This window comes from Amia ocellicauda, chromosome 23 (genome assembly GCF_036373705.1).
Source record: "Amia ocellicauda isolate fAmiCal2 chromosome 23, fAmiCal2.hap1, whole genome shotgun sequence".
NCBI lineage: Eukaryota > Metazoa > Chordata > Actinopteri > Amiiformes > Amiidae > Amia > Amia ocellicauda.
The window spans coordinates 21,660,107-21,682,244 of record NC_089872.1 but is presented as its reverse complement, the minus strand read 5'-3'; the positions used below and the strand labels follow the sequence as shown (position 1 = coordinate 21,682,244).

The 22,138-nt window shown below is 45.6% G+C and overlaps 1 protein-coding gene across 10 annotated transcripts in view; it reads left to right on the top strand.

The window, feature by feature from the left end:
- The window catches only part of nrxn1a (neurexin 1a), a 302,723-nt gene that overhangs the window by 95,776 nt on the left and 184,809 nt on the right, over positions 1 to 22,138 (top strand). For 5 of the 10 annotated variants that reach the window (XM_066696619.1, XM_066696625.1, XM_066696624.1 and 2 more), the window contains 5 exons: positions 1,826 to 2,127; positions 4,365 to 4,388; positions 5,424 to 5,585; positions 12,245 to 12,683; positions 21,297 to 21,680. In XM_066696619.1, coding sequence (XP_066552716.1) covers positions 1,826 to 2,127; positions 4,365 to 4,388; positions 5,424 to 5,585; positions 12,245 to 12,683; positions 21,297 to 21,680 — 1,311 coding nt within the window. The remainder of the gene's footprint in view (positions 1 to 1,825; positions 2,128 to 4,364; positions 4,389 to 5,423; positions 5,586 to 12,244; positions 12,684 to 21,296; positions 21,681 to 22,138) is intronic. The other 5 variants (XM_066696630.1, XM_066696622.1, XM_066696626.1 and 2 more) reach the window with 1 other exon arrangement.

The following is a 22,138-nucleotide window of genomic DNA, read 5'->3' as shown; positions in this document are numbered from 1 at the left end:
CGGCCCTGATCGCTCGGGCGACGGCAGGGGCCCCCTGTTCCTGTAAAACAGCAGCTGCTTTGCTGATTCAAGGTCTTTTGTTTCCATCCACGAGGAAACGGCCATTAGCTGAGAGTGTTTCAGACTCAAGCGCATGAGGAAGGCCAGGCAGGACCAGCGGCGCTGCTTTAAGGCCGTTTAAAATCTTTGCAAATGTGAAGCGGCGAGGGGTCAGTTAAAGTCGCTGCTTTATGAGAAGAGCACGCATTCACTGCAGCCATTCAGCACCATCCCCTCCTGCTGCCCTCCTCTGTCTGCTCGAGAGGGAGTTAATATGTGTTTATTGACATGCGGTAACGTGTCGGCCTGGAAATCACAGCTCGGCTCACCGACACTGCCGTGCCCGGGCGCCGGAGGAGGTCAGAGGCTGCGCCCCACTCCCAACACTCGCCGCAGTGAAAAGTACAGTCAGCCGCACCGTTAGAGGCGCGCTTTCTTCACACCGTTTCGATTCTGTGTGGTAATTTAACCGTCGCAGGAGAGAAATGAAGGTTAACAGCCTCGCTGTTTGTGTGTCGTTCAAAGGGAGGTTGATGTTCTTGACTCGGTGTAATTGGCATCGGCGGCACAAATAGAGGAGCGCGTCTCTGTGTGAGAGCCAGAGCGCATGCAGACTCGACGCACACAATGTATGGATCGCTGGGCCTGATTTAATAATTAAAGCACAAGGTAAAACTGAGCTTTATTTATGGTCATCATTACAGAGAACCTTGACATTTGCTTATAAATAGCCTCCCCCTGACCTCAAGGTCTGCGCTGGCTTGATTATTTGTCGACTGCCTGCTGAGGCTCGGCGCGTTGTGCGGATGTCATTTGAGAGAATTCGCATTATTCTGAAATGACACGTTCACTGCTCTTTCATCGTTCGTTAATGAATTGGTACCTTATTTCAGATTGGTAATTACAGGAACATGTATTACATTTTTTTTTTCAATTGGCATTGGCGTTTCTCAGAGCATGTGCTGTAAACCGCTCACTTTCAGTACGTTCACTTCTCAAAGCTGGTAACGACCCATTCTTCCCCTGTGCACAAAGAGCCGCGAATGTAATCGTATTGAATTATAAATAAAGCATCGCTAAATGGGAAATGCGGAGCTTTCGCAGTATATCCTTGTATTATATCATCTGTGACATTTAGGCAGGATAATGCCGCTTGACAAACTCGGCTCTCTGTGTATCGAGTGTAATTTGTTTCTTCTGTGGATTGTGAAGACCTGCGATTCTATTGTATTCTGTCCTGAATGATTTGTATTAATTTATTTCTGTGGATGAATTAACTCTGACCTTCAAGAAGGAAAATAATATTCATAATCATGTCCGACGTGCATGTCATATCAGTCCAAATCCTGTACTACTCCCCGGAGGTTTAACAGGTAAAGTATTGCTCTTTATTTGTTCTCCTGATTGACTCAGGTTTGGCACCCCCATGGCAGCGGGGTCCCCATCCCTCTCTCCTCTCGCTGGAACCCACCGCTCACCGGAGTCATGGTGAACGATCAGCCCATGCGATCGTGGACTCCTCCACCCAAATCCGTCCATAAATCTTCCTTCCAGGTTCCCCATCAGTGCTCTTAAAGGTGCTGTGAGCATCTCGGTGGCATCGATACATCCGACACCTGTATCCTTTAATCCAAACTCTCTGGACGAACGCATGAGACTTGACACGCATGAGATACACTGTCTTTTCAAATTATTATCCTTTCTCTTCTCCCTCCTCCTCCTGAGCTGAACAGAAAGACCACTCCCATCACTGAACGCGTTTCCCTCTGTTTCTTGTCCTCCACAGGAAAGGAAGAATACGTGGCGACCTTCAAGGGCTCCGAATACTTCTGCTACGACTTATCCCTGAACCCGATTCAAAGCAGCAGCGACGAAATCACTCTGTCGTTCAAAACCCTGCAGAGGAACGGACTGATGCTGCACACGGGAAAATCGGCGGACTACGTCAACCTGGCTCTGAAAAACGGAGCGGTGTCGCTTGTCATTAATTTGGGGTCGGGCGCTTTTGAAGCTCTGGTGGAGCCGGTGAACGGGAAATTTAATGACAATGATTGGCATGATGTCAAAGTAACAAGGAATCTCCGTCAGGTAACCGTGCAAGAAACGATAGCACAGAACTAAATTATATACATTTATACTTAAACGATATTAAAATATAGATTGTACAGATATTTTTTTAAAATGTCAGTAAATTAGCAAATAAAGAAAAGGCATAATTGATTGTACTGCATCTGAGCAGGGGCATATCTACACCTTTCAGGAGCAGGAAATGAAAGGGATGGAATTTCCCCTCTTTGCTCTTTCTACGCGTCCGCATACACTGAATTCCCCTCCCGGTGGTAACTGTCTCCGGATGAAAGGGGCTGCGCCACGGCGTCGGCGTTCCTGGTCTGCTCTCGCCGTAACATTTCTCCAGGCGGTGCAGAGAAGCCGCTGTGCAGCTGCGAGAGTAATGTCAGTCAGATGAGCAAATAATGAGACATTTCGAGCTGACAGCACTTAGAAATTAATTTAATTCCCGACTCATAGCCAGCAATAGCTGTCAAAGCATTTCTTGATTCTAACAAGCCGAGCTCAGTTAACAGCTAGTGGGAAGGGAAAGCTTTGTCACCTCATGACTTGTATTTAAGCAGTTGTATTATTTATAAACTTAACTTTGATGTCCATGTTGTAAATACAGTGCTGCTTTATGTTTCGCCAGCAGCACAAGCCGTGTTAATTAACTGCAACGTGTGTTCTCCTCTGTACAGGCAAACTGATACAGTTACTGCTTAGCTTTTAATTGCATCTTACAAGTAACTAACAGTGTCCTTAATTTTATCTTTGCTGCAATTAATGCCACCTTTTCCCTAACCTCTCAGTCTTCGGCACCGACGCAGCTCAATGTACACGCTTTATCTCTCCGGCTGCACTTGGAGCTGCTGGGTTTAATTGTGTTCTGTGGGAATCGGGAGAGTCTGTTCGGTTCATGACTTGATATCTTTCAGGAAGAAATAAACAAACACAAGTGTTATAAAGACATCTCGGTATCTTAATATAGTACTTACACTCTGTAGTTTGGGTTTTTATGACACACACACATATGTACATTTATATATGTATATAAATATATATATAAAGCATACACATATATAAACAAATGAACACACATCTGACCAGATCTATAAATATGAAGAGCTCAGAGCCAAGACATCTCGGTATCTGAATATAGTACTCTGTGGTTTGGGTTTGTATGACACACACACACACATATGTACATGTATATGTGTATGTATTGCTCTGGGGGTAAAAACACAACACCTTATATTGAATTTAATTACATTTTCCACACCATTGCAGGTTTAATTAAAAAAACACTCAAACCTGGCTAATTGCAGCTATTTATCCGGGTTAAGCAGATCAATCGAGGGACGCTGCGGTTTGAATACAAAGCGTAAGTGAACGCAGTCGAGCCCACAGTGATCGTGAAACTCAGGGCTGTGGGAGAGGAGAACGGGTCTAGTTGTGCTCCTGCTCAGTGGTCATCCTTATAAAACAACAATAATCATTAAATAATAATAATAATAATGATAATAAAATACCAATAAAGAAGGATAAAGGATGGTAATGCTAATTGGAAGCTGTGCGCAGGTGCATGCTTAGTTGGGAAGGTACAGATATATCCATTCTCCTCACTTTCTGTGTCAGGATCTTCTTTGCTTTGTTTCATTGCAGTAAAGTGATCCTAAAGTCCATCAATATGACCGAAGGAGGTATGGGAACGAGACGGATCCCATGTGCGCTGTCAATTACAGACATAGGGATTTGGGGCAAACAAAACAAAGAGTTTTCTTGTGTCAAAAACGATTTAAAAAATGTAAAAACAAAACCACAAATCAATACCAACCACGAACAAGAAAGGACTTCCGCTAACGAGGGTCAGCTGATGCGCTTTAGGCAATCTACCTCAAGAGCCATTCGATGTCTGTCCAAATCATGTACTGTGTGAGGAGACGAGGTGTTAGCGGTGGGGCGGTCAGAGGACAGGGCAGAGACGCTTAGAGACGCTGTATTCAGGGTGTGAGCTATATTCAGTGCTGGTACCACTGTGGAGGCATTTCCGGTAGTCTGCTTTTTTTCTCGTAAACTTATTTTGCCCTTTTTCTATGTTACTAACATGCTTTAAAAACTAACATGTCATTCATGGAATGTGTCATTCTACTAACCGCTAACTTTAACGTTCAGAATAATGTACTAACATGATAGTAACCATCATATCTTTTTGAGTAACAATCGTTATTCTGTTCACAGTTTTTAATTTCCTTTCTCCCCCCTTCTCCACAAAGCACTCAGGCATTGGACACGCTATGGTAAACAAACTACATTGTTCGGTAGATATCATTCTAATTGTTTCTTAGTTTGGGTTTGCCGTGTGTTTCTTTTCTTTCTTTTACTGTAGACATCATTAACAAAGAGGGAACTGCGGTTGGTACTCTTCTGCTTACTTTTGAACTCCTTCTTTTCATCTGTTGGTTACCTTCCTTATTTTACCTGTTCCTGTCCAATTCTGTTTGATTCACCTTTAGGAGCATCGTTACAAGCCTTTGCATCAAGCTGTGGTTAACAAGGATAAGGCTACTGGCTGGCCTGGTGTCCGTTGGCTCAGCCAGTTTCTTACCATTCACAATGCATGGCATGGTCACTTGGATGTGTGGACTGATTGCCGGGCCTCCATTCATCCATTTTAAAGTCACTGCAAGCAAATGCGTGTGTTTCCCCCTCCCCCTGTCCTCTCTCTCTCAATGTGCCCCTGCATGCACACATCGACGTGTGCTTCCTCCGGCCCGAGCGGCTGCCTTTGATTTCTCATCGGGGAGTTTTCCTTTTGCGTGCGCGCATGCAAAAAGAAACGAACGCCAGAGCATGCTTTTTTCCTTTACTTTGGGTTCACAGCTTTGTTTCTTTCAAGACCAATGTGATTGTGCTTTCAATTGCTTGTGCTTCCAATCTAACCCTGTAGCACGCTCTTCTTTTCTTTCTTTCCGTTCAGTTTTTTTTTTTTTGTGTGTGTGAAAAACAAACTGCTAATCTTACTAATATGTACCCTAGCTACACTAACCTAGAAAACATTCTACTAACACCATTTTTGTGTCTGCTAAATTACTTTTGAGTTGCAGTAGGGACAATACTAACATTCGGTAATCCGTAAACTCCTTCACTAGTTTAGATTTCCCCAGGGGGTAGCAGACTCGAAACGAATACCAAACTGAAAAAAACAGACATGAAAATGGGTTTCAGACCAAACAAAATAAAAAAACAACTAGGCCTCACACAGGAAATCTGTAGGAGTGCAGCGTCTAGGTGTCTGAGTATAGCGTGTCCTTTCCCTGTGCTTTGTTATCTAGGTTACAATATCTGTGGATGGGATTCTCACCACCACGGGCTACACACAGGAAGACTACACCATGCTAGGCTCCGATGACTTTTTCTATGTTGGAGGCAGTCCTAGCACGGCCGACCTGCCTGGCTCCCCTGTCAGCAACAACTTTATGGGTTGTCTGAAGGAGGTAAACACCGCCATCTTCCTGCGCTTTCTAAAAGAGCGTCCAGCCCCCAGCACAGGGTAGCACCCGAGTGGCGGTCCGGGGGTCCGCCGCGCTGACACAGTTCTGTCCGCAGAGTCGTCTGGGGAAATGCCCCGCCTGCTTCGCGACATGCTGGCCTAGCGTGTGTCCGTGTCCGTGTCCGTGTTCGCCGTGAAAGTGGCATCCGATTCTGGGTGATTGCACGTACGCTACATAATGGACACTTTTGTGTCAGAATCACCCGTTCCCTGAGATGGACCCAACACATTTTTTTGCTAGGCTTTTTGAAAGAAAACTTACGAAACCGAAGAGGGATCAGCCACCCTTTCCATGAAATAAAACAACCGAGTCCAGTTCTCCATTGATGAATGATGCTGTGAAATGTCGTGAATCTGGCGAGTGGATTCGAGGCACAGATGGGAATACAGCGCGGTGAGAGCGAGGGCGGCGCCGCTCTGCTTATTGACTGCAGTGAATCTGGCCTTCCCTCAGGGCCGGGTGTGCGAGTCTGGCCCATTGTAGGGTAAGACGGCCAGGTTGCAAAAAAAATGTAAATCTTGGTTAGTATAAACCATTCTAGTACTCGGCAACAAAAGTAAAATTGTAATCAAATGCACTGTGTTCTCGGTGTGTATGTGTGTGTGTGTGAGAGAGAGAGAGACAGGGTCTATTGCATACATGATTAGATACATATTAAAATGTTTTGGTGACATCACTAGACATGGAAGAACGGCCCACACTTGTCTCTCGTTCTTGGCTGTCAATCAGGAGCTGCATATATTTACCAAACTGGAGTTAAAAACTATTAATTGATGGTATGAAACGACCCTGAAATGCAAATTAAATACCCAGCTTCACGCACAATTACAGAATAATTAGGAAACACTACAGCAGGAAAGCCAGTGAAGTGTTTTATGTTCGGTTCTAGAAAAAAAAACACTGTTTACAAACATGTCTTGATCTCATATTAGGAGCGTGTTCTTCGTGTGCAAACATGCGTTTAAACACGCCCGCGCTGGTTCATGACCAAGTCCCGCTGTGTGCAACAGTCTGTCTTCAACAAACAGAGGCAGACAAGGGATACAAACGAGCAAACAACACAACCGAACGACAGAGACACAGCACACAAAAAGATGTAATCATGGATAAGTCGGGCATTGTTATTTTAGGAGGATGTTGTGCAACAATTAGCCTGCGATCTTAAGTCAAGGACAGACGTCTGTCAGTGTTATAATACAGGAATAAACACACAGGGCAACTCGCATTCGGTTTGCTTTCTTTCTTTTTTTCCTGCATAGCCGAGGAGAATAAATGCATGGAGACAAACAGTGTGAAACCCGTTCGTGGTGTTGTGTGCAGGTCCGGTGAGCTCCAGGCTTCAGCATACTCTGGTACCGATCCGGCAGCGGCACGATGCGCACCAAACCCTTTGCGGAGGAAGTTTAAACTCAAGATGAGAATAACAGCTCGATACGGATCCTGCCCAGACGTGTGCTGTGAGGGTCGTGCTGCTCTTCGCTGTCGTATTACTGTGAGTTTGAGTCAAACTCGGTGTCAGAGGCTTCAGCGCCAGCGTGTGATCGCAGTTTGGCAGGAGCTGTTAGCCAGTCCTCTGTAGCTGCGCCCCGCAGGGAGCCCCAGTCAGTCGCTGCACCGGCCCGGTCACAAGTCAAAACGGACACTTACAGATTGGACAGTTTGTCACACAAGCTGTGTCTAAAAAGGCGGAATCAGTTCCTATTTTCCTCTCCGCACTTCAACTGTCCGAGACGTGAGGCTGGATCGTTTAAGATGATTGCTTTGCGTTGAACTCAGATTGCAGTGCCGACTCCGGCACAATGAGGAGGAAAATCTTAAGAGACCAGCACAGTACATGCTAATGGTATTCATGAGACACACATACAAGGAACACGTTCAGCCCCGTAATCTGTGTGTTGTATTTCATTTTAGTGTCTTTGTTATGTATTTATTTATGTATTCTTCTACCTAAGGATAGCATTCAAATCCAAATGCTACCTCGATTCCCGAGGCCGCTGTCAGTAATAAGCAGTGAACCACATGTGGATATTTCTCCTTGCGCGGCTTTAAAATCACCCCCTTAATTTACATCTCATGGCAAAATCACCTGGTGCGCCGAAGGAAGCCCAGTTGTCAATCCCAGCTCCCGTCAACGGCAGCTCTGGCATCTGAGTGGTCGTGATACTGGGGCACCGCTGCTGGATGTGTGAAGGTTCAGATTTACTTATTTCCGTGGCAGTGAGCAATAATATACCTTATAAAAGCACACATGATGGTGGCTGAGGTTGTAGAAATCAAGGCCAGTAAGCGATTCATTGTGTGGAAATGAAATTCCAATGAAAGGGATTTAATGTATTGTCTGTGTCTGTCAAGATCAGCCAGCACCTTTTCCACAGCGGTGATTGTCATTAAAATGATATATTTAAAGTAGTGAGATTGGTGCTTTGGTGAGTCGTGCCTTCAGGTTGCGGTGACCCGGTTTGAGGACCTGGTGTGCCGGTCGTTCCTCAGTCCCAGCGGTGCCCTTTATCTCCACATTTCTATTGATTGCCTTTAATTCAGAGCCTCTGTTCCCCGTCCAGCCCTCCAGTGATTACAGCTTCACAACAGAGCCGTTAGATGTTTGCCTGGTTCCCGGCAATGGAATAATTTGGTCGTAATCCGAGATGATCCCTCTTCACAAAATTGTTTTCTACTTTTATTGTCACTTTACACATTGCAAATTTATTTCATCTTCATAAAAGAGACATAAAGGCTTTATTTGAGTCTGTCTTCTTGTTTTATTTGTCAGGAAGAAGGTGCCGGGGAGAGCGATAGTCTTGCCAATAGATGTTGGTACGACTGCAAAATAAATCCATACTGCTAAGAATTTAGACGCGCAGAATTATCGTCTGGTCTCTGGGTATTGATTTACTATATATTGCAACTTCTTAGTGATGTTGTTTGATTTATTGTATTTTTTGTTTTATTACTTTGGACATTTATCGTTAACCTTTAGACCGTTGATATATTGGGTTTTGTGCTCCCTTCTTCTGCAGTTCATAGTTTGTAACGTTTAGAAAATCCAACAGTAGGCTTTGACATTATAACAATCCCTTCTATAAATGTATAAAAGGTTACGGTGGCCTTTGCCTACTCTTGACATTAATATAATTACGCTCGATAAATAGTGCCGCAGAAACAGATTTTCAAAATATTTCAGCTGGGGTTGTACAGAGGGGTTATTTATAATAGTTGTTGTTTTACTCTGGCTCAACACACCTGCGACTCCAGGTGATTTCAGCATGGTTTCCATTTCAGTTCAAGACCCTATATGCACGTTCCTAATGTGTAATTAAACTGGAAAAATTAATATCTGTGCCTTCCGTGTAGCACAGTAAAATTAAGATCAGATTTTGCCACTACAATATTTCTAAAAAGTATATACAGCTGGCAAAAATAACTCTGAGCAGAAGCTACAAGTGTGACACAATAATATATATATATATTACATAAGCATGAAATAAATTAAGCACAGCACAATATAGAGATGAGAGTGAAAACAGATAATTAATCACCGCTTTAATTTGCCACTTTAAACAAAGGAACGCTCTCTGACTGCCAAACGCACTTTATGACTGGGGTGCGTGTCTGTCTGAAGACGCGGGCTCTGCCTCCTCCACATCCCAGCAGCAGGCGTGTTCCTGCCGCACACGGGTGCGGGAAGGCGGGCGCAGAGTCGATTCTGAAAAGGGGCGGCCCTAATTGGCTCGGGCTGCCTTGTATCTGCACACTGTGCGCTGCTGCTTTAATTGCCGTATTAACGATCCGGAGCACAGCATAATGGGATTTGCATTTCTCTTTTTTGTGTTTTCGTTTTTTGGGCGGTTGCTTTTTAAATTCTCTTGATTCTATTCTACAAATTAGCAAACAGCAGGAATTATACTGAAATTAAGTGAGATAATGGAGCGTGCGTGCCCTTCTAGTGCAGATCGGTCTGTCAGAGAGGAGGTTGATCGAGAGGGATGGGGATGTAGCGGACGCACCCCTGTGTTGGGAGAGATCCTCGCAGAGGGGTCTGACCCTGCTGTGGATTAACGGCATGGGTTCCTTGTGACACAGTGTAAATAATCACATACACATAAAACATTTATTCTGTACAAACAGCATCAAACGTGTCAGATTGGAGTCAGTCCTCACAGGTGTTAGTAGTTGTTTATGTATTTATTTATTACAGTAAAAGAAACAAAGTGAATCAGTTAATGCCTCGTCGACACATCCTGCTCCTTCCTGCACCATGATGGGCATCTGCGGTTATTGATAGAAACCTATAGAGAGACTATTGTGTTGTGCTGGTGTGGGTTTCTGTATTTTGATTTTAGTCGGCGCACTACTCAGTGACTTTCTGACTGCGGCTGGAAAGACATCGTGTCTGGAGAGGGACAGTCCCCAGGGACACCCAGCCTCCGTTCCCGATCGATCGGCGATAGGTCACCGTCCGAGTGTTGACACAACAGAGAGTGGGAGGCCTGGAGACCGGCGCCGAGATCCCACCACGACCGGGAGGAGCTCGGTCGCCTGTCAGAAAGACTGTCGCTGTCAGCTAGGGAGAGATGACACTTCCACAGTCCCAAAGCGGTAATGATCGACAGCTGTAGCTCAGTTAAGGGTGTCCGCTATGAACTAAACAACCATCGCTATAGTTAATACATTCATTAATCTAATAATGAACTCTATTGAATATAAACATAGAACGATATCATGTCTGTCATAGATTTGTTTTCGTTTTTGCTTTTAAGTTAAAACATATTTATCATGAGGTGCTGGTTTTCTGCAGGGTCGTGAATCATGTTCAGAAAGTGGGTGAACAAGACGTTGGCAATGCCGAGATGAGAGATTGGATACTGTTACATCACTGCAGTCTTCTCTCGGACACATTTGTTTTATTCCAGCTCTGCAAAACCCAGCCGTGCCTTTGTGAAAGAATGCAGCAGATTTGAATGTTGAAGCACTAGTGGGTGCATCTGTGTGCTCAGTATTATACATATTAATAATATTCTTCCATGCTTATGAAAAAGAAAAGTGCTTACAGTGCATTAATCATGAGGATGGGTACAGGCCTGGCTGGGTGGAAATTGCTGAAGCATCATCAATATCCCTTTATTGTGTCTACATGTCATTATTCCTCTGTTGGCGGTGGCCCAGGCTGCGATCGAGTCAATTTAAGAGAATGCTTATCGAATACCTGTTTTACACTTTCGCGCTGGTCAATACAAATTGGGTTGCTTCGGACAATTCCTAAAAACGTCGCGGCCCGACGCCAGGGAGGAACAGACAATATGAAAAGCCTGGCAACCTCATGAAGGAAGCCAGGCTGAAGTGAAACGTGCAACCCGCTCTTGATCGTAAGTGCATGTGAGCGGCGCGGGAGTGTGGCGCTGCAATCGCCGCCGGGGGGCTCACCGGCATGCCGCCGCCACAAAGCGCCTGTACGCACCGCGGCCGGGAGACTATATTCGGGCTGACAGCTTGGCCCTTTGGCGGTCCGAGGCACAGGTGGGAAGGGAGAGGGAACGTGGTGACATGTTTGACGGGGGTGGAGCAGGTGATTAAATTGATGCTTTAAATAAAGGATGCGGAGCCACGCGGGAATGACACCCCTCAGAAGGAGCAGCATCTGCGTCCCGAGCTGCAAATGTGAACTGACTCGCACTTCGACGGCTGACCTGGAAATCCCCAGAACTCAGTTGCAGTTTTTATTCCTTTTTTTGTTTACCGCTGAAAACTATGACTGAATTCCTTCCCCGTGAGAAGAAATGGCAATTTATGTGTCTGAATGCGTTTCCACTTTGTACGAAAAACGCCGCTCAGATTACTACTGTTATCTGTGTTATTCAACAAACAAAAGGGAAGGTGTAATTTCTCGGCACACAACCCAGCCTGTACTGAAGTGTGCGTAAGAGCCTCACTTCACGACAATGTGAAATAAGCTCTGGCAAATAAGTCGCTGCACTTTAAGCCGTTTCCTCGTGATGCCGTTCCTGCCAGTCGCTCTGAAACATTCGGGTAAACGCAGTTTTTTTTCCGCTGCAGTGGCACACAAGTGTCTCGGAGACGCAGCCAACATGTCTGCTTTAACTCTGAAGAGTCTACCCCAGAGAAGAGAGTCTGCTGTTTAAGTGCAGACACTCAGACGAGGCTAATTCAGAAAAGGACCCCCCCCCCCCAACTTATAATTGTGTAAGAAGGTTGGGATAGTGATGCAGAACTGCTGTAGAGATCTAAAGGTGTTTTGATTCAATATCTTTATTTTCAGTCTGTATTTCCAGAAAACACATTGGTTATATCAGAGTGTGTTAGTAATTTACAAGAAGGATAGGCCATTCATCACATTATTTCTGATAAGGGGATTGGCTTCACCGCTGTGTATTTTGTATAGAGGTCACATGTTCTGTATTCCCATCTTCTGCCACCCAAACGACAGCAGTCGAAACCTGCAGACAGAAGCCTAAGACAGCAGACAGACGTCGAACTCTGCGGACAGAATACTGTGCCTTGCGTTTTCCTAAGACCTTAACTTCTCTCTCTTTGACCCACTCCTAAAACTTTAACTGTTCTGATGTTTTCTTGCTTCCCGCTAACAGGTTGTGTATAAAAACAATGATGTCAGGCTAGAATTGTCCCGCCTGGCCAAGCAGGGGGACCCCAAAATGAAGATTCATGGGGTGGTGGCGTTCAAATGCGAGAACGTGGCCACCTTGGACCCTATCACGTTCGAGACGCCCGACTCGTACATCACGCTGAACAAGTGGAACGCCAAGAAGACCGGCTCCATCTCCTTCGACTTCCGGACCACCGAGCCCAACGGGCTGCTGCTGTTCAGCCACGGGAAGCCCAAGCAGACGAAAGACGCCAAGAACCCCCAGACCATGAAGGTGGACTTCTTTGCCATCGAGATGCTGGATGGACACCTGTACCTGCTGCTAGACATGGGCTCGGGGACCACCAAGGCCAAGGCGGTGAACAAGAAGGTGAACGACGGGGAGTGGTACCATGTGGACTTCCAGAGGGACGGAAGATCAGGTACAGTGTTACCGGCGGGCATGTTGTGTATCGGTTGTCCTCGTGTCTGGGAGATTCAGACCAGTGTATGAGGAATGGACGGCAGATAAGCAGCACATAAATAACATTTTTCAAGAAGCTTCTAATGGAGAACAGATCAAGAAGTTGAGATTTAGTAGATTTGTTTTATCCTTAAGAACATACACACATAAGAGAATGTCCAATCGAGAGGAGGCCATTCGCCCCATCGTGCTCGTTTGGTGTCCATTAATAACTAAGTGATCAAGGATCCTATCCAGTCTGTTTTTGAATGTTCCCAAATTGTCTCTTCAGCCACATCGCTGGGGAGTTTGTTCAGATTGTGACACCTCTCTGTGTGAAGAAGTGTCTCCTGTTTTCTGTCTTGAATGCCTTGAAGCCCAATTTCCATTTGTGTCCCCGGGTGCGTGTGTCCCTGCAGATCTGGAAAAGCTCCTCTGGTTTGATGTGGTCGATGACTTTCATGATTTTGAAGACTTGGATCAAGTCCCCACGTAGTCTCCTCTGTTCCAGGGTGAAAAGGTTCAGGTCCTCAGTCTCTCAGTAGGACTTTCCCTTCAGACCTGGAATAAGTCTGGTTGCTCTCCTCTGAACTGCCTCTAGAGCAGCGATATCTTTCTTGAAGTGTGGAGCCCAGAACTGTCCACAGTATCCAGATGAGCTCTAACTAGTGCATTGTACAGTCTGAACATCACTGCCCTTCTTCTCAATTCTACCTTATTTGTATTCTCCCAATTCTCTGTATTCTTGCCTCAAAGTTATGTTTTACGCAGCCTGAGTTTGACAGAAAGGCAGGGCAGACAGTGTTGTGCGAGAGAGGAGATGACGTGCACTCTGACGGGTCGGTCCTGCTCTGGACCGTGACCTCTCTTCAGTGCCGTGACGGAAGCACAGTCCGAAGCCACAACCACACACATCCTCACTGGGGTTTGAGGAGCCTTTCTGGGCATTATATCTCACGCACCAGTGACTTGGGGTCAGCGTTCACACACACTGAGCACTGAGCTCCTCCACAGCTGTTGCTCAGAGCCAGCGCTGGTGTTCCTGCAGAGACACACAATTCCTTGAAACAGATTGCGTTCTCTTTTTTTTTGAGTGCGTTTGCAAGTAAACTTTATTTACCAGAAGGATGTGACTTACATGTGACTTAGCTTTGCCTTCCCCCCTGCAGAAGGCTTGGCTGAGATGCATGAAATCATACAGGCAGAGAAAAATTACACTCCGCTCTTCATCAACACTAAATGATGCGTTTCTCACTATTAAAATGATTAAATTGCGACATTCAGAGACGTGACGTATTTTTGCGATTTCATTGAGCCGATGAACTGCAGAGGAACCCTGAGTCTGAGCTCTGAGTCTCCTGAACGATCTGTAGAGTAAACCTTCCATAATTTACATATACACACACTCACACACGGACACAGACACAGGCACACACACACACGCTCACACACACACAGACACACACACACACGGACACAACCAGACACACAGACACACTCACACACGCAAGGGCGCACATTTATTTTGTATTCAGGTGTGAACATAAATATGTGAAATAATAATAGCTTTGTATGCATATTAACCAAAGTAAAATATATTATCTGATTAAAAGCAGATGTAATGAAAGCAGTCTCTCTCTCTCTCTCTCTCTCTCTCTCTCTCTCGCTCTCTGCTCAGCCTGTGTTACCATGGAAACATGGTTCTGGCTCCCATAGGAATTAACCATTTAGTGCTCAGTGCGCTGGCAGGCGAGAGGATGCGTCGACAGCAGCCCTCTCTCCTCCGCCAGCCTCTCAGACTCGCAGAAATAAAGAGCGTCGGCCAGAACGTCAGATTTACGTTAAAGTCCCTCAACGCTGAGCTCAGCAGAGTGAAAAACAACGAGGGAAGGGGAACAGAAAACAGAATAACAATTTAATTATGCATACATATATACATGGCAGAGAGAGAGAGATGTACATATTTTTGTCAAAGCTTCGTATTTTTAAGCTGCGTCTCTGAGCTCCCCCCCACACCTGAATCTCATTTTTCTAAACAGCTTGATCAGAGAAATATGACCCTTTCCTTCCTGACAGCCCGACACTCTCTGGGAAGTCTTTAGAGCCGCTCCGTGTTTTCCAGGTCACTTCCTTCAGTAAATGTATAAAGGAAGAAACACACCAGGCTCTGAGAGCGTTGCTCCGCATTAGCGGTATTGATTGTATGGAAACACACAGTATGATTTCAGTTCACAGTGAGAGACTCGGCCCTGAACACATCGGGGTGTTTATTCACAGATCAGGGCAGGGGTTGATGATACTATTGGGAACTAATCAGACTGAAATCCCTCCAGCACTCATTTAAACTTGGCAGCCCCACTCATCATGTTTGACACGCTATATAGCGCCCTGAAACCCTGGTGATTCAGTTTTATATCTGTCCATCACTTACCTGTGGATAGGTAGAGTTGAAACAGTTATTCAGTTTAGTGTACTCGTTTCAAATGACAGACGTTAACTCTTTCCACTCCAGCTGTGCATCTCTTCAGTTGGCTACTGATTACATCTTTATTATAGGAGACGGAACGATCGATACCACGCCCAACTGACTCACATGTTTTGTTTGTGCATCCGAGTGGGTTTTAAATCCTGCCAGGCAAGGATCTGCTTCAACATTACAGCCGACCAGCTCATCGTTTTCTTATTTTCATATTAATAGACTTCGATATTCAACTGGGCTCCCTTAAGAGATGGTAGGAAATCAATTAAAGATATGATTTAATTGATTGCGTCCATTAATTCGCAGATAAATATGTAAATACGCAGATGTCCGTTTCCTGTGAATGATGTGCTTTTGACTCAGATCCCATTCGCTCCACATTAATGAGGAAAGACTTGATATCGAAATCCTGCGATGGCTTCTATCCCCCCATAGTGACGCAGACTCTCCTATTTGGCCGAGTATCGATCCGCTTGTCCATTGATCTCCAGATCACTGTCCGCCACTTCTGTACGGGTCTCTTGTTTGCATTGTAATAACCGTGTTTCATGCTTTTGATTAAATTCTGGCATGTACGATAGAGTTTCGAGAAATTCAGAGAGAGAGAGAGAGATTTAAGTGGAAAGGTACATTCCTCTTATTCATTGCGAATTGGCAAAGCAGTACAATCCCAGTTTTGTTGAATGTGACACACTGATAGATGAAAAAACAGCAGCGAAGGAAACAAATTCAGCGACACTCAGTGCCGATGTCTGTGCAGCTGCCACACGGTGGCCCGTCGGCGCTGGAGTCCACAGTGTCGCTCCGTTTCGATAAAGACACAAAAGGACAACAATCCTACACTGAGATCCATATAAACAGTGTCTTTTCATACGTCTCAATTTGCTAACTTTCCGATATCTTCAAAGTCACAGCAATAATGTTAATATGGTGGTGGTTGGGCTTCAAATCAAGGCTGGACTGATTACACAATTTTCTTTATACATAAATTCAGATGTATAGAAATCATAGTCTTTACATTTTAAATCTGTTATACAAGCTTTTTGCGTTTGACCAACCAAACGTCTTTGGAAAAGTGCATTTCGATCACAGCACTTTGATAACCAGGACTTCAGGGTTTGAAATTTAAACTTAACTAATATATAGGATCTTTGCTTGGCTCTTGTTCTTGCTGCGTGTTTACCTGGTGCAGCTCGGGAGAGAGAAGGTGAGCCAGCGGTACTTCCAAGTCCAATCGCAGACGGGACCTCCGGTCAGGTCTCTCCAGATCCGATCACACCTTCCGCAGTGACACTCATCCCAGGACAGTCTGTCCTCGACCACCTTGTGTGTAAAACACTGGGCCTCATCTGGAGCTCAGTCACAGCTGTAGGACAGGACGGCCTTTAGAAAGCCAGGCTTTAAATAACTGTGATAGTCCCCTTCAAATCGGAAAGCTGGTTGTCAGGTTCACAAGCGCACATAAAAGTCAGACACCGTGGTCGGGGGCCGTTTTATAGTGTGTCTGTCCTTCCCTCCGATTCCCTCTCTCTCTCTCTCGGCTCGGTCTCGCTGCACTGCAGTGCGGGGGAATCAAACGCAGGACCAGCCTGGGGACTCAGAGAGTGCGATGAGAAATAATTATATTATAGCTAAATGCAATCATTGCTCGGGAACGGAGGAGTGGACCCCGGTACAAACTGCTGTGAGTTGGAAGCCGTCCATGGGCAGCAGATGTGCTGCCCTGAGCAGAAGAGTGTCGAAGCGTGGCCCCCCGGGTCCAGGGGCCGCCTCTTAATCGCAGCCCACAAACCAAGATAAATGGGATGACCTTGGTCATTAAAATGTGACTAAAGAATCCCACTTTACAGCGCATGTTAAGCAGCTGGTGGCAAGTCTAGTACATGTCAAGGTTTATGGAAGGTTTATTGAGTGTCTTTGGAGGCCTTTGTCGGCCTAATGACCGGCCAGGCTGTAAATCTCGCGGCTCTCCGGCCGGGCAGCTCCAGTGGTGCATTACAGTGGCTCCTCTAACCCTCAGCCATTTGCTTAAACACCCTTTCTGCGTCATTGAAATATTCAGCAGTCGGTTTAACAGCTCTATCCACTGGCGCACCTCGATGTTACTTCACAGCCGGGTCTTTGTCCTGAAGTGTAAAGACACTGCGTCACTCCGCCTGTGGCTACATTAATATTTCATACCCCCAGCGTCATGTATACATCAACACAACACCATGGATCCAAGTGAGACACAAACCATATGGCGCACACAGCCTTTTCAATCCTTGTTCCAGATGTTTTATTGATGCTCATGGGCGTCAGTCCTAAACTACAATAAAAGCCCTGGAAAGGAACATTGTGTTTTTTGTGATTGCTCGTTGTTCCTGCGCCTGAGAGCTGAACAGCACTGACTAATCACAGTGGTTTCAGTGCCTGTCCTCCCGTTCAAATATGTCTCATCCTCCGGTAAAAGCCCCCTGCCTCCCCCTCTCATGACAAAGGAGTCTGGAAACTAAGGGAGGAGGAAGGATGGAACTTTTTATGGTTCCTTAATCACCCCTATGAGCAGAAACATCTCATCCTGGCAAGAACACTTGGCAAAGGTAGAGCACGGTGAAGAGGTTTGTTTACTGATGCCTTGTGAGAGCCAGGAGGATCTGATAATGAGGTTTTAATGCATTATTATAGCAGCATTGTCCAGAGTTGTAGTGCGGTAACAGGCACTACACAGGTCAGGTCCGGTGCGAGACACCCACAGAGCGAGGGCAGGGTCCCATTGGAACAGACGGCACAACTTGAGTCAGACCTGTGCAAAACCATGTGCGTAAAGTAGTAAATACACATATAAAGCATTTAAATCACTTGAGAATTTACAGGATATGATGCACAAGGCTTTTTCCCCCTAGTTTTTGGTTTAAACTCTCTGCAGATTAATTTATTCTACTTTTTTTATGAGACATTTAGCTCTGTTTTACTGATGTGAGCTTCCTTCCTGCTTCCAAGTGTGGCATCCGTTGCAGAAGCCATTCCCCGGGGATCGCCTCTCGCTTCATGGTTAAAAGAGTGTGCTGGTTTGTTTTTACAGGCTGCGACGTTCAGAGGAGAAAATTACACAGAGAAACGCTGCGTTTTAGTGCTTTGAAAGGCAGTGGCCTGTATTTTTATCATCCACTTAAATCCATTTAGTCAAATCTCCTCTTGTGTGACAGGCGATACAAAGAGAACACGACGAGACAAAAACCACAAACTAATCAAACGAGTATCTCGGAGACGATTAAAGCGATCGCCTTTTCATCGAGCTTCGAGCTTCTCTGCGTTTCGTATTTCTTAGCTTCAATAAAGCATCGGTGGTGCATAAGACATTCAACAGAACTGGGCTTGACAAACCGCTGCAATTAATGTTTTGTGGTGAATTAAAAACTTTATCATCATAATCAAGCAATTAAGGAACTCCCCGTCAGGTAAAGGAGTGAATCTTGTTTAACTGAACATAAACAGTGTCATGCTGTGGAGATGGCAAATCTTAATTGCGGCAGAAAGCCATTTGAACAGGCGGTAGCAAGTCTTTCTGCAGGCTCCGCCCTGCACCCAACAGGGGTGTGGCCTAGTACTGGGGTGTGAGGGGCGTGGTCTATCACAGGTGTACGAGTCTCTCGGGCCATTCCATATTTTAGATGTCCGTGTCACCGTTATATACTTGTAAACTAAATTTGACTCTCCAATAGTGTTCACTTTCACTAGACTAACACAAAATAAAGTGTTTAATTGCCGTTCTTCCTGGTGAGTCCGGCAGCAAGTCACTTGTGTTACTCTTGTGTCAAACGTGCGGTAGGTTGCGTCTGCCAGCAGAGCCTACCTGAGGACCGCGCTTCCCGGTAAACAGAGTTAAAAATGAAATTGCTGAGATAATGAATATGATGGAGGAGGCTCATTAGAGGAACCTGGGGGAGATGTTTGGCTCTGGGTCCCGTCGTTGCTGCCAAGTCTACAGTCCGAGAGCAGCCAGCTGTGGGGGTCGTCGTCCGCAGGGGTCTCTGCCCGTCTTGGGGCCGATCGTGTTCCTGGGGGTTGTGTGTGTGTGTGTGTGTGTGTGTCTTTAACCTTGACCACGATAAAGGAGTGAGTTTTGTGTAGCATGGCTGTTCCAAGACCAGCTTAAACAACCTAAACACAACCAACAACATCAACAATAATAAACAAACGCATGCGATGTAAAAAATAAATATTTCAGCACAAGCCTGACTGCACTTTCCCCAGCTTGTAGTTTTGCACAATCCATAACAAATATTTACCGATGTCCCAATGCCTCATCATTTATCACGAAGGACGGTTCACTTCCAGTGCATGTTGTAGCCTCGACTTTTTGGGAAACATGTGACCATCCTGGTTCTCAGCTATCAGCAGCTTTAAAGCAACAACAGTAATCAAAGGAAGCATTCAGGTGGACAGAATCGTTCACACACTGAAGAGACTTTGAGGTTTCATTACAGAAGTCCCGGTGAGCAGAGATCAAAACACAACCGGGTCATGTTACTTCATAAACCCACTGCACTGAGCATCTGAACACACACACAAATGGTTTTCTACCTCTGATACTGTGTTGAGTGTTGAGGGCTGTAGTCTTGTGATTTATGCTCCAGGTACATTTGGTTACATTAATAAATGACCAATTAACCCCAAATTAGGAAAGCCGGTGGTAGGATTTCCATCGGCTGCGTTCGTTAAATCGACATGTTTACACGTCTTCCTTATCGGACTCTTTAAGTGGCTGTGGCTTTAAGCTAAATGATTCCAATTTTATCTCCGGCCGGATGCATTCGCAATCGCCCAGCCATTGTTGGGAGCTACAGATTCCCAGAGAAACGGCTGTGTTGGGAGGCAGGCGTCATTAATTAGAAATCCACAATAGCCGCTCGCCAGAAAACCTGATCTATAAACGAATGAATCAAGAGTCTGATTGTCCAACAGACCTGCAACTCACCTTTAACATTCCAGTAGTGTGCGCGGTTGTGTATTGTGTAGCAGATCGAGAAATAGATGGAGTGAGAACGATACAGTGCAGAAAAACACACGCAATGGGAAAAACTGCACGCGGTCCTTTAATCGTGCTTTTAAAGATCCCTGGATGCGCGTGGGTCTGGCATCCCAGTGATCAGGCGATATTAGTCATCTGGTGCAATTGTTTATTGTGTTGGAGACCCGATTCACAAATCAAATATTAAAATGTTTGTGTGTGTTTTTTATATAAACTAATCCTCCAGTGAATAATTCATATCTGAATGTATTAAGGAATTAAGTGTCATCATTTTTTTTAAGCCTCCAATGCGTAAACGACAATATTTTTATATGTTTAATGGATGAAAGTAAACAATTTAATTTCTGAGAGAGGGGTTGCAGAGGTGAAAGGGAAAACTAAATATTATTATTATTATTACGTACATTTTAAAATGGAACAGAATAAGAAGTTGGGTGCAAAGTAATTTTGAACATAACAACATAAGAAAGTATCCAATCTAGAGGAGGCCATTCGCCCCATCGTGCTCGTTTGGTGTCCATTAATAACTGAGTGATCAAGGATCCTATCCAGTCTGTTTTTGAATGTTCCCAAATTGTCTCTTCAGCCACATCGCTGGGGAGTTTGTTCAGATTGTGACGCCTCTCTGTGTGAAGAAGTGTCTCCTGTTTTCTGTCTTGAATGCCTTGAAGCCCGATTTCCATTTGTGTCCCGGGTGCGTGTGTCCCTGCTGATCTGGAAAAGCTCCTCTGGTTTGATGTGGTCGATGCCTTTCATGATTTTGAAGACTTGGATCAAGTCCCCACGTAGTCTCCTCTGTTCCAGGGTGAGAAGGTTCAGGTCCTCAGTCTCTCAGTAGGACATTCCCTTCAGACCTGGAATAAGTCTGGTTGCTCGTCTGAACTGCGTCTAGAGCAGCGATATCTTTCTTGAAGTGTGGAGCCCAGAACTGTCCACAGTATCCAGATGAGCTCAAATTCATGCATGTCTCTAATTAAGCTCTATAGGGTCTATAGAACATGTTTTATTGATCCACTCTCTGCACCTTAAAAAACATAACAATGAGGCGATTCAGTGATACGTGTCTCTCTGTAAACCCCGGCTCTCTCCATCTCCCGCAGGTACCATCTCCGTCAACACCATCCGCACGGCCTACACCGCCCCGGGCGAGAGCGAGATCCTGGACCTCGACGACAACCTGTACCTGGGCGGCCTGCCGGAGAACAAGGTGGGCCTGGTGTTCCCCACTGAGGTGTGGACGGCACTGCTCAACTACGGCTACGTGGGCTGCATCCGGGACCTGTTCATCGACGGCCAGAGCAAGGACATCCGCCGCATGGCTGAGGTGCAGAAGGCCGCCGGCGTCAAGCCCTCCTGCTCCAAGGAGGCGCCCAAGCAGTGCATCAGCAACCCCTGCCAGAACAGTGGCGTGTGCCGGGAGGGTTGGAACCGCTACGTGTGCGACTGCTCCGGCACTGGATACCTGGGCAGGTCCTGTGAGAGGGGTGAGTGGAGGGGCAGCGTCTGCTGGGCGTGGAAGGGTGCGGTCTATCCCGGCGCTCGCCCTCAGTGTGAGTGCTTAGGTTTCTCTGTGCAGTGGTTATTATTGTCATTCGAGGGCCACTGTGAACGCACTGTGAACGCACTGTGAACACACGGAGCTCAACCCTGGAGCCCCGTCCCTCTCACTGTAAATCTCAGGTCTTTAATCCACCAGCTACAAAATCCTGTATCATATTATTATGCAATTTCAAATTAACTATAGTTGGAAACAAACTCATCACAATAATTATAAACGGATTGTAATGTGTTGTGCAAGACTGCGCAATCTTACACACACAAACGTAAACTGGTCAATCTCTCCAACATAAATGGAGAAATGCATGCACAGACACATACAGACACACATACACACACTCCATTACAGTTTAGGTTTTCCGCAGTACCAAACAATTACATTTGG